Here is an 11409-nt window from a genome sequence, read left to right as displayed (position 1 = left end):
ACTGTGAGACTAGTAATAGCACAATTAATTTTGGATACAGAATTATTTTTATGCTGTTCAATAATTCATAGGTCTTTTTCCCCGCACACACTTGGCAGAAAATTGGGCTTGGACCAAGTGACAGTACAATGACTTTCCAACCGGGGTGGACCGAACATTATTTTGATCACATCGGGAGTAGATTTTAAGGGGCAAAACAGTCGACCTGTTTATGTCATTGTGAGTACTTAACCACGTGCAACCTAGTAGGAAGTAAGTTGAGGTCTTCCGGTCCTAAATACGTATTACCATGAGAATACGTAGGAGGGGGGAGAATGCAGTGGGGCAAGGGGCTTAGGCCAGGGGGGCCTTACCACCCTCTACTTTTTGTGGGTAAGACATTTATTTTATTTTGGTATGAGTTACATATAAAGAGTAAATGAGAAAGAAAAATGAAACGAAAAAAGTCCAGTTTCCCACGGATTATCCCATCCCCGACATCGCGATTTTTTTAAATTTTCTTTGGAAGAAGGGGAGAGATGGCCCTGACGTCCCCTACAAACTAGCCCCATCCCCCTTCTCCAAATAAAAATAGGCTCCCTGTCTCTAGCTTATTAACCCTCTTCTTTATTAACGAAAACTGGTACGACATAAATCGGATTATTAGCAAGCGGATCTCTTTTTTACTATTTTGAGGCCCAACACAAACATATTCGGCAAGAACGGTCGAAAATCTACACTTACCAACTCAAAGAAAAGCGGTTATGTTGTTCGGTGTCTTACTAGCAAAGAAGAAACCTTTTTCTATTTTATTGTGATCAAATGGCGTTTTGCTTGTTGGTAAAGGCCTCAGAGTGAGGATTTTAGTCGTTGTATCAGATATCATAGTCCACATCGCCTGTTATAGCTGTTTTGATTAAAAAATTCAAGTACGAAATGAACTTTGAATGTTTTGTTTCACACTCATCCTCTGATTGGCTGAAATACAATGGGTGGCTCCTGAGACTGATACAAGATTTTCAGACAGTTTTAAATCTCAAAAAATTATTTTCGTTTGCACTCTTTTTGGATTGTTTTTGAAAATAATGCAACAGTCTTTAATTTCAAGAAATTTATCTTTGCCCAAATTGTTAAACTGGGAACAGACCCTCACTTGTTAGCTCAATTGGTAGAGCGCTGCACCGGTATCGCAGAGGTCACGGGTTCAAATCCCGTACGGGCCTGAATTTTTTTCAGGTCCTATTTAAAACTACTCGTTTCAGTAGTGTTCTTAGCTGCGAGGATCTCTTAATTTCATCTCTCCACCGCATTGCAAATATATGAATTTTCATATATCTAAAATCATCAGACCCTCACTATTTGGACTGCAGGGCGCTTGATTTTCGCCGGTGAGAAAATTTGAGACGTGTAGTAGCTTTTCTTTAACACTTTGATATCTAAGAGTGACCAGTATCTATTTTCTTCTTTCAATATTACCCCTGAATGACGCATTGAGGTCATGAGAATGAAGAAAATGATCACCAAATTAATAAGCTCTTAATCATTAAACAAATTCTCCTTGTCAGCACCTTAGGAAATGTATAGAGAACAGTATGGAGAATATGCACACTGATGTTATTGTGTAAAGAGGACGTATAATAATTATCAAGTATTTTTGAGTTTACATTATTTATATTTATCCCGTAAAAATGTCACGGGAATCAAGACGGAACTAAGATGCAACGAAATTTTTTCCAGGTTTGAAAGTCCACTTTGCTTCCCCCGGCCCCCGCGTAAAAATATCTACTGTGATAAAATGACTTGCGTTAAAATCCAAGATTATTCTTGATCTAATTAAATAAGATTTGAAACTTGTTCAAATGGGGTATGGCGAGGCTCGGTTCGTGGCGCGCTTTTTCAAAAATTCGTGAAAGAAAGCCTCCACCCTCTCTTGATCTGACGTGTTAAACTTCGTTTTTGGATCAAAACTGTACTCGCATAGGGAAGAAAAAAGTACTCGACGATTTTATCTTCTAGACCTGAATGTCGATAAGTCATCTTGAAGCTCTAGATCTGACCTTCAGAGTGCTAAATCGAGCATAGCTGGGTTATCTTAAAGAAGCAGGTGGCGCGCACGAGCAGTGAGAACGCCTTCAATCAAATGTCCCGCTTTGCCAGGTGTTTGTCTTAATCTCCTTCCCAGCCCTCCCATTCCAAACAAACTTTTGTTTCGACAAGGAGACCACTCGTGCGTGTTTGGTCGTAGTTAAAGGTTGTCAGATCGTTTCGTTTGCATCCACTACATGACATCAACGTGATGATAGCCTAAAATTGCCTTGGAAGCACAGGCGCTATGCTCACAGTGAAAGATCTATAAATCAGTAGCTTATCACCAGTAATAGAATTGCAACAGAAACTCCAGAACGTATAAACTTTTTTTTTGTTGTTTGTAGATGTAATCTGTTACATCGCGTCATAACTAGACATTTTGATAGAATAAGTAGCATTACCTCCAACTTAATCTATTTCTGACGGTTTAAAAAATTTTCTTGAACTGACGGAAGGGTCAAATGAAAAGCTTCCAGAGAGCTCGAGCTAGTACACTTGAATTTACGGATAGAACTTAACAGCTTTTTCTATCGAGAAAGTTTATCTCGAACCGCTACTTTGAACTATTCTACTAAGGACGTATATGTCATTTACAATGTTTCAAATCTCTTTGGTCGCGAAGAAGAACGTTTTTCTCGAGGTATATCGTCCTTTTTAAGATCGAAATCGACAATTGGTGGCTTACTTTCAACAACATTGTTCTCTTTTTTACCGTTTTCTCGGGTTTCATTATTGTCAAATGTTTCGTTCGATGTCTGGACTTTAAATCCTTTGTCTAAATTATCCTCATCTGCACAATCCTGCAGAGCGTGATTCGACTTTGAACAAATGTTTTTTCCATTTTCTCCGCAGTTTCGCAGTGTCGATCTTTGCCCATCTTTCCACTCAAGTGTCGTGTCGTCCGTGCACATAGAGTCCCTTTGATCGAAATCCTCCGAATCTCGCCGCTGTACAACTGGAATCTTCCACTTGACTGTTTCTCGTCCTCTTTTAGAAGACTCCCTTCGTACAATACTCCGTAATTTTTCGCTCGGTTCAAAATTCTCTCTTTCCTTCAGAGAGTAAACGCTATCTCGGGTTACAGGCAGATTGCGACCACTTATAGAGGCCTCCATCTCTCTGGCAATCACCTCGCTGATCCATTCCATATTCTCCTTACATTCTTGAGATAAAATTTGCAATTCCCGCATCTGAGTCTCGCTCAAGGCGGATCCGCGGGAATAACTGTCCCGTACATAGCTCCCGCGACGCTCACAGTCGTATGGAAACTCTAAGTCAATGTGAATTCCTTTTAGGCTCAAGTCCAACCGACTGTTCACGCATCGTTTTCGAAATCCGCTGTTCTCGTCTGCATATTCTAACTTTATGGAGTACACAGATTTATTTCTGCGCTTGCGACTACGGCGAAATAAAAGGAAGGCGCAGAAAAAAGCGCACAAGAGAACGCTTGGAATGATGGCAACTATGATAAGGAGCCTAATTTGACCGAAATTTGTTGATACTGCTGACGGAGATTCTGTGGAAATGTTCGCAGGCGCTGTGGCTACTGTATCCGTGGATGGTCTCGTACGAGTTGGGAGCACTGCGTCTGTTTTGGTTGCTTTATAGGTTTTTGAGCTTTCACCAGGAAAGGGAACCTGAGAAAAATAATCAAAACAAAGATTGATCACATCTATTCTCCATCATCAGAATTGACAGACACCTCTGTTGGCTGTTGGGTCAAATAAGTTCATCTGTCTTTCAATTATAGTCGTGTAAGGGTACGAAAGTTAAGAAAAGCTGGTGTTCTGACGGTTTTCCTTTCTTTCCTTTCTTTAAAACCCTTAAAATGCCGAAGGAACAGCACAAGTCTAGTTCGACTCAAAAATCCCAAAACCTCTCTAGTTTCGTACGCGCGACAAAACATGTTACGTCATTAAAATTTAAATCATTTGAATTAACCAATGCGTGCTCGCCTGGAATTGAACAATTAAAATGAAACAAAGTCCGTAATTGCGCGCACCAAGGCATAGGAGCCAACTGGTTTCTTTTAAAGTTATCTATCAATTCCACAAATACAGATTGTTCAAAAGATAGAGGTGACCCGGTGACTCATCAATTCTCAGCCTAAATGTAAGGAATGAAATTTGAGTGATGGCTTTTAAACTGATTTTGATCCAATGCTCTTGGCCAATTTGTCTTATAAGATAACAGTTTCGTAAACCATGGTGGCCGATGAGTTATAACAAATTATATGATAAGCTGAATTCTACACGTATTTTGATTGGCCCTTGCTTAAGATTAATTTGTGGACAGGCGCATTGATGACGTATATATAGATTACATATATTTAAGTTCACAAGGTAACCAGGTGGACAATCAGTCATGATTTTATGCTACTCTGGTTTAAAGATTTATAATGAATGTAACCGAGAAGTTACAATTCATAGAATCACTGGGTCTATGAATTGTAACTTCTCGGTACCATTCATGAAATCTTTAAACCAGTGCAGCATCAAACCATGTCAAATAAATTATTTGTTGCCGTAGGTCTGTACAGTTATAGATTACAGAGGAGGTCAAATTGTGTGCGCCTCCTGTGCCTGTTTTTTGGTTTTACCACATTTTGACGTCGATTTATCTGTGATCTATTACTTAACAGGCGCACGCTATAAGTGCTTTTTACTATCACAAAACTTTGATTGTGATCTGGATTAACACCAATCGCTTTAAACGATGAGAGCTGCTAGATCTTGCCAAATTGATCGCCAAAGGATTAAGTATCTACAGAGCCTTTCCGGGTATTCATACGCTTTTCGAAGTTCTCTGATCGGCTTCTTTAGTAGGCCTAAATCATGGTTGGAAAGCAGATATCGGCATTACAACATCTTGCATTAATCTTCCTAAGATTTGCCCAATAGTTCATCCAATTTACATCTTACAAAAGAGTATGTATGGAGCGAAGTGACAGCGCTCACCTACAATACCGCTTTGTGGCTAATTCGATTGCCAGTCCGAGAGTCTATCTCTCGATCGAAAGCTTTGCGGGCTCGAAGTGATATTTCCAAATCTAATTCCAGGAAATACAAACATAAATCGAATGGTGCCCTATCACAAATGTAGCTATCTGATTGGTTACGCTACTCGTTGTCTATTCCGTAAAAGATAGAGTAGAATTAGCAGCCTAACAGTGAGCCGTTGTAAAAAAAACGAAATAGAAAAAAAATGGGCCTGTCTTGTTGTCAAGATTTAGACGACTTAGCAGATTTATACTAATACAATTAGATTATTCACTCTAGATCTCTATGCGTGATAGTTGATTTGGGCTTCGCCCTCATCAATTATCACGCGATAGAAATCTTAAGCTTACAATCTTAATGTTACAGTGGGCACTGATTAACGAAAAAAATTAATAACCTCTCTTGTTGTTTTATTTTTGACGTATAGTAGATTATTTTTTTCTTCGAGAGTGCCTGTGTTATTCACCGAATAACCTAACTTTTCTCTTAAAATTCAGTAGGCTTGAAATTTACCATCGTCATCTCCATCATCACTGCGCAGAAGCATTACATATCGATATTTTTATCCTAACAGTATGCAGGATGTTGTCACCATGGACTTAGAGAAAGGGCCGAAGTTGCTACGAGAGCGTCCGAAGTAGTAATCGGAAGGTCGTAAGTTCGACTTCAATTTGGAGCACTCACGGTTCTTTTTCTCAGCGTATGCCTGTGTCATGCACCGCCGAATAACATCATCTTTTACTTACATGAGATTTATACCAAGAAAATCGGATTATTCGATCTCAAATTTCTGTGCGTGACAATTCATTCGTGCTTCGGCCTCATCAACTATCACGCGATAGGACTATAATTGTTAAGTAGTGCAGGTCTTCGCTCGTAAACCAGTTCATTCTGTTTCAAATCCCGATATTTCAACGATCCGAGTTTCTATAATGTCAATGCCTCTATCTTGAAAGTAAAACGGAGAAAAAAAATCACATTAATGGGCCTTTCGAGAACGGGCCTTTGTTGTCACATGCTTATGTCCCTGCTCCAGAGGTTTTTACACTTTGATACCGGATTTTAAAGTTGATCCCACCCGCATAAAAATCAATACTCCAAAGTACAGATGCAGATCGACCCGGAATCAGTAGACGGAAATGCACTCCTTTGATGTGTCAGTGCTAATAAATTTCATCTGCTATCTGTTTACTCAATGTCTTGAGTGACTGACATGAAAAAGGCAAGGTTTGATCGTCCATTTTATCTACTCTGGCCCGGCCCCTCTTCCCAACCTGTTATTACTGCCATTGCTAATTACAAAAACACAACCGGAGATACTTACAATTGTTCCAAAGGGTATTTCTCTCTCTAATAAGGTAGTTGACATCGGTGAAGGGGAGGTCTGCAACTTGCTTTTATCGATATATGTTGTCGCGGTGGACTTGGGGAATGAGATGCTGTTCTGATCTTTGGATGAGGTCGAACGGTCCACTTCTGGTACTTGGGAGAAGCTCTTTATGTGAGAGTTTACAGGAAGAGGACTTTCTGTAGAGGACGATGAAAGTTTTGAAGAAGAGGGAAGCATTTTACTCGCACCCCATGACACGCTCGCTGAAATTTGAGTCTGAATGGTAGTGGAGCTACCAGCGAGTTTGTGAACAGAACTTCTCCTAGAAGACGGTCGAGAGAGACCTTTTGTGCCAGGAAATAACGGAAATGCGGATGTCGATGCAAATCGGCTCAAAGTGGAAGAAGAAAGAATTCCTTGTCCATTTTCGGAGGATATCGTCAGACCAACGATCCGAGGGGTGGAATGGCTCATACCAGCAAAAGGAGAACTTTTCCTGCGAGAAACTGAGGGAATATTCAAGCTCGAGGATGATGGAATATTTTTTCGTGTCGATGGTAATTTGCTTAATGAGGAAGAGGAGGAGATTGTGTAATGTTCAGTTTCTTTGCTTATCGTAAGTGAGATCGGAAGGGTTGTAAGGCTTACATTTCCAAAACCGCGACCTCTTTGGACTGGGGAAGAAGGTGCTACTTGTCTCGTCGGCATAACAGCCTTCCAAGAGGAAGTAGAGGAGATACTTGCAGAGAGGCGTCCCTGGCTGCGAATAGGAGTAGTAGAGGAATCTTTTGTCTTTGATAACCTTGAGCTTGTCCTCGTGAAAGAAGGATTTGAAGTTTGCAGTACTGTATCACGTAGCTTTACAATGTGTTGCGAAGACGTGGAGTGTTTCTGATGTATGATCTTCGAACTACTGTTCAAAAATCTAATCTCGGTGCTTTGAAAATCGAGCATCTTAGAAGAGGAACGGATTTGGTGGACAGTTGTTGAGGTACTGCTGGACATATGACTCTTGGTGAAGCTAACAGTGGTTACTAAATTTCTTTTGTAATGCAGCATCGAGCTGCTCTGGACTGTCGATGGTAAAGGTGTAAAACGTTTTTCTGGCCTCAGACTTGAGGACTGGATATTCTGAGCAGTCCTTGAAGTGGACGTAGAAAGGGTAGTGGTAGTACCTGAGTAAGCAACAGAGGTAGGAGATGGACTTTTTCTTTGCCATACCACCGAACTGCTCTGTATTTTCGAGAATGAAGACGTCGAAAGGTCGGTGCCATGTTGAGAGGCTTTATTTTGGGAAGAGGAGGGAGCTACCTGGTTCCTGGATATGGAGGCAAAGTCTCTTTCCTGCATAATTGTAGAGAAGTTCGCACTCTCTTGGCTAATTCTCAAAATATGTGGTCGTTGCGACGGGCTGGCTTTGAAGAAATTCTCTTGAGGGGTCGAAGATAAAGTCAAATCTGCAGATTGAACACTGGACTGTGTCGCTCGCTTTTCCGTCATCGCGTGAGCTTTTGATGAGGAAATTGAAGGTGAGTCTAAGGAAGTGGTTGTCGTTTCGTGTGGAGCGGAAAGGAAAGTTTTATGAAAAGGAATCAAAGGAATGTCTCTTGCAGAGGAATGTGAAGTATTACTACGTATAACGCGCAAAGTTGAAGAAGAAACCCGGCTGGAAAACTCCTCTGTGTAACGGATCTTTAATAACAGGGATTCACTTTCATCAATTAGAGTAAACATATAGTTTGCATCGCTAGAGACAGAGTGTTTCAATGATGGAGTTTCCGAAAAAGCCGTCGCAACACCTGATGTATGAGGAGTACGGTTTCTTTCTCTGCTCCAAACAGAAGGTTTTACTATTGAAGTGAAAGTAAAATTCTCTTTTTCAGCTGGGGAATGCCCCAAAGAACTGGCCGTCATCTGAGGTGTGCTTGCTGGCGAGGAACTTATCTGAGATAAATTATTTTCACTGGCGATTTTACTCGCTGTAGTAACCTTCGGCATTCCGTGAGAGGACGAGAACGCTTTTACGGATGCAGTTATCATATTGGTGTCACATGTTCTCGTTGCGTGAGTCAACAAAGCACTGACTTTTACAGAAAATAAAGGGCTCGGAGCACTTTTAAGGATGTGTGATTGTGTGGTTTTGATATCCATTCTTAAGGGGCTTTGAAGAAGGGAAGATCTAATATTCTGCTTTGTTAACGAAAGCGATCCTTTTGTAAACAATCTGCTTCCGCCGACAGAGATGCCACTATTGTTATAATGTCCCAAAATAGAATTTTCGTTTGAAAAATGAGCTGTTTGATCGATGAGTTTTCTACTTTGTAAATCCGATAAACGCGAGGGGTTATCTCCATTAGAATAATCCCCTGTTTGAGAGGAATCCAAATATTTCTTCATTTCAGACGTGGAAGGGAAAAAATTAACTCGGAATGTGGTTGTAGCAATTTCCGGAATGGTGACGGCAGGCTTCAATGATACTGCTGACATATTTTCACCCACACTGGAAAATCCATTCAGGTTTTTAAACGAAGAAAATTTTTCCGCGCGATCCTTTGATGAAATGTTTTTAAGAACTATACCGTATGTGGGTAAATTTGTCCTTGACGGAGCGGTAACAACTTTTGATAACGAAGGCAAGATTGGTTGAATTGTTTCAGGAGACAAACGCCCGTTTGCTTCATTGTTGTGCGATGAGTAAATCCCTGATTGTTTCTTTGTTTTCGAGGGCAAGGTTGTTGTAGTCCATTTTGATACAGTAAAGAAGGACGAAAACTCTTTTTCATCAGACTCCACTTTGACGAAGGTGCTGAGTAAGACACTCGAAGTACTCTTGCTTTGCGAAGAATATATAGGCCCAGTTGCGAAACTCGGTGGCACAGTAGTGAAGCAGAATAATAACGCTGAAAATTCAAAGAAGACACCATTTTAAGTGGTAATTATGCTTCAAGTTGATGGCGCTCGAAGACGAATCATTCACGCTCAACAACACAAATTCACCTACCTAGCATGACCCATAACTCCGACATTTCACAGCAACTGTCTGTTGACATAAATTCTTGAACAATGGCAGATAACGTGAGTAGAAATCTCCCCTCAAAATGATTCGTTCTCTCCAATTCCTCGATCACTTGGCATATGTGTTCACTACTTTCAACTTCACGGAGTGAAAGAAATAATCGCTTCTCTCCCACACCACTCAAAATTTGATCAACGAGACACAATATTTTTTTGTTGTATGACACAATGCGGTAGGAAGGCGGCATGAGATATTTGTAAACTGAGAAAAGCTAATGTGGTTAACTGTTGGATTGATTGACAAGCTTACATGGGACGGGCAGAAAAAAAAATACCGAGCGATTTTTGCTGATTTTTCTCGAGACCACGCAATTGACATCTTTTTCATATAATTCGGATAGATTTAAAACCTTTTTGATTGTAACCTGACATGAAGGGTTAAATTAAGAAAATACTGTTTCACTGAAGAAATCACAGTTCTTATAACAAGGAATCTTTTGAGTTGTTTTAAACAGATTTCGCGTATTTTACGTAAACAATCAAACTAGTTTATAATGGCCCTAATCAGTGCAACCTTTTTCCGGAAACAAAAAAAGCGTTGTTTTCTTCAATTTGCTTGCATGATAGTGAAAAGTAAGATAAGATCTCATTCTTCAACAGTTAAATTGATCTCCTCAAGAAGTTTTAGGAGTTACTGGTAGTCTTAATGGTTGTTTATCCTTTGAGTAATTTTACACGAGCAGTTTTGTCTTTATTCTGAAGTCGTTCGGCCGGAAAAATAAACTGATTTAATCCAATGAGCAATCTCTTTATTCACCCTGCGAGCATTTTGTTGGTTACAAGCAGTCTTTTTCGTTTCTTGCACTGTTGTTGTCTTATTGCTCCAGACGTTTGGATCAGACGGGCACATAATGAGACTGATAAGGGACCAAACCCTTGATGCTCTCGACTAAGGGGGTCGTCGGCTTCTCTTATCTTGATCACAAAAAGCAAGGCCTAGGATTCTCGTCCGGGGTGGCCGCGCAATCTTGAGTAAAAGTCAGCCTTAGCTCAAATCAGCTTGTATTGTATTAGCAACGTGTTCCTTTTCTTATCGCGCCAAAAGCCAAAAGGTCGCCTTTGCAAGAGCCCATTCTCCCATCCCTCGTTCTTTACGGGAGGATCGAATACGGAATCCGAGAAATCGGCAGGAATCAAACCTAGCGAACCAGATCAGATATTTTGAAGAAACTTAAGGCGTGGTGTAAGAGAAGAAAAAGAAAAAACTAATTTTGTCCTTGCCATGGTTTGTTATTTCTACGCTAGACGCATTGCGTGACACCACTCATCACGCATTGCATTCTCTCAAGAATTGCGTGACGAGACCGGAAAGGAAAACTGGTAAGAAAATCTCGGTAGGAGTCTCGGACGATCTAAGGATTTTATTATCAGGAAGGAGGGACAACCCACATGGGGAAGGCTAGAAACCACAAGGTCGTGAGTTTTACCATATAGTGAGATGTGGAAAGAGAAGGACAGTTACCACAAACTTTTGTATTATCAAGAACAAGAACAATGATGCAAGACACAACATTTCAGGCAAATATGGTTTCACTTAAGGCGGGGGAAATTTCCATTGCCGTGTTTTATTTTCTTTTTCTTTTTCTTTTTTTTGCGAAATCCTCATCCTCACTCTGGCTTTCCCTGCGCGTCTGAATCTTCTTGGTCAATCCTGGAAGCATGGCAGAAAAGCGATCTCACATTTGCCACTCTAATGCTTCCGTTCCTACTGGCATATTTAGGTTTCTTTTGTTTCTTTCTTTTTCTATTAGCTTTTTTTCTTTTTTTCTTTTTGTGTTTTATGTAGTGTGTGCGCGTGTGTGGTACCTGGCCCTTCGACATAATAATTTATTAATAACTTAAGTAAGGCTGCCCTATCTTTATAGCCCTCAATGGTTATTATGGGCAGCTTGAACTTTCTCAAATCTTCATGCAACATGTATATATATTTTTTTTGTA

The 11409-nt window shown here is 40.4% G+C and overlaps 1 protein-coding gene across 1 annotated transcript; it reads right to left on the bottom strand.

The window, feature by feature from the left end:
* Positions 1 to 2375: 2375 nt before the first annotated feature.
* Positions 2376 to 9684, bottom strand: LOC113686172 (uncharacterized). Its single transcript, XM_027203769.2, has 3 exons — positions 9398 to 9684; positions 6391 to 9296; positions 2376 to 3704 (listed from the first exon to the last, which is right to left on the bottom strand). Exons 1-3 carry the CDS (start codon positions 9657 to 9659, stop codon positions 2658 to 2660), a joined length of 4215 nt encoding a protein of 1404 aa, XP_027059570.2. The 5' UTR covers positions 9660 to 9684; the 3' UTR covers positions 2376 to 2657.
* Between the last annotated feature and the right edge of the window lie 1725 nt (positions 9685 to 11409).

This window comes from Pocillopora damicornis, chromosome 1, assembly GCF_964200805.1.
Source record: "Pocillopora damicornis chromosome 1, jaPocDami1.2, whole genome shotgun sequence".
Taxonomy (NCBI): Eukaryota; Metazoa; Cnidaria; class Anthozoa; order Scleractinia; family Pocilloporidae; genus Pocillopora; species Pocillopora damicornis.
Note: the sequence above shows the minus strand (reverse complement) of the source record. Positions and strands in the feature narration are given on the sequence as shown.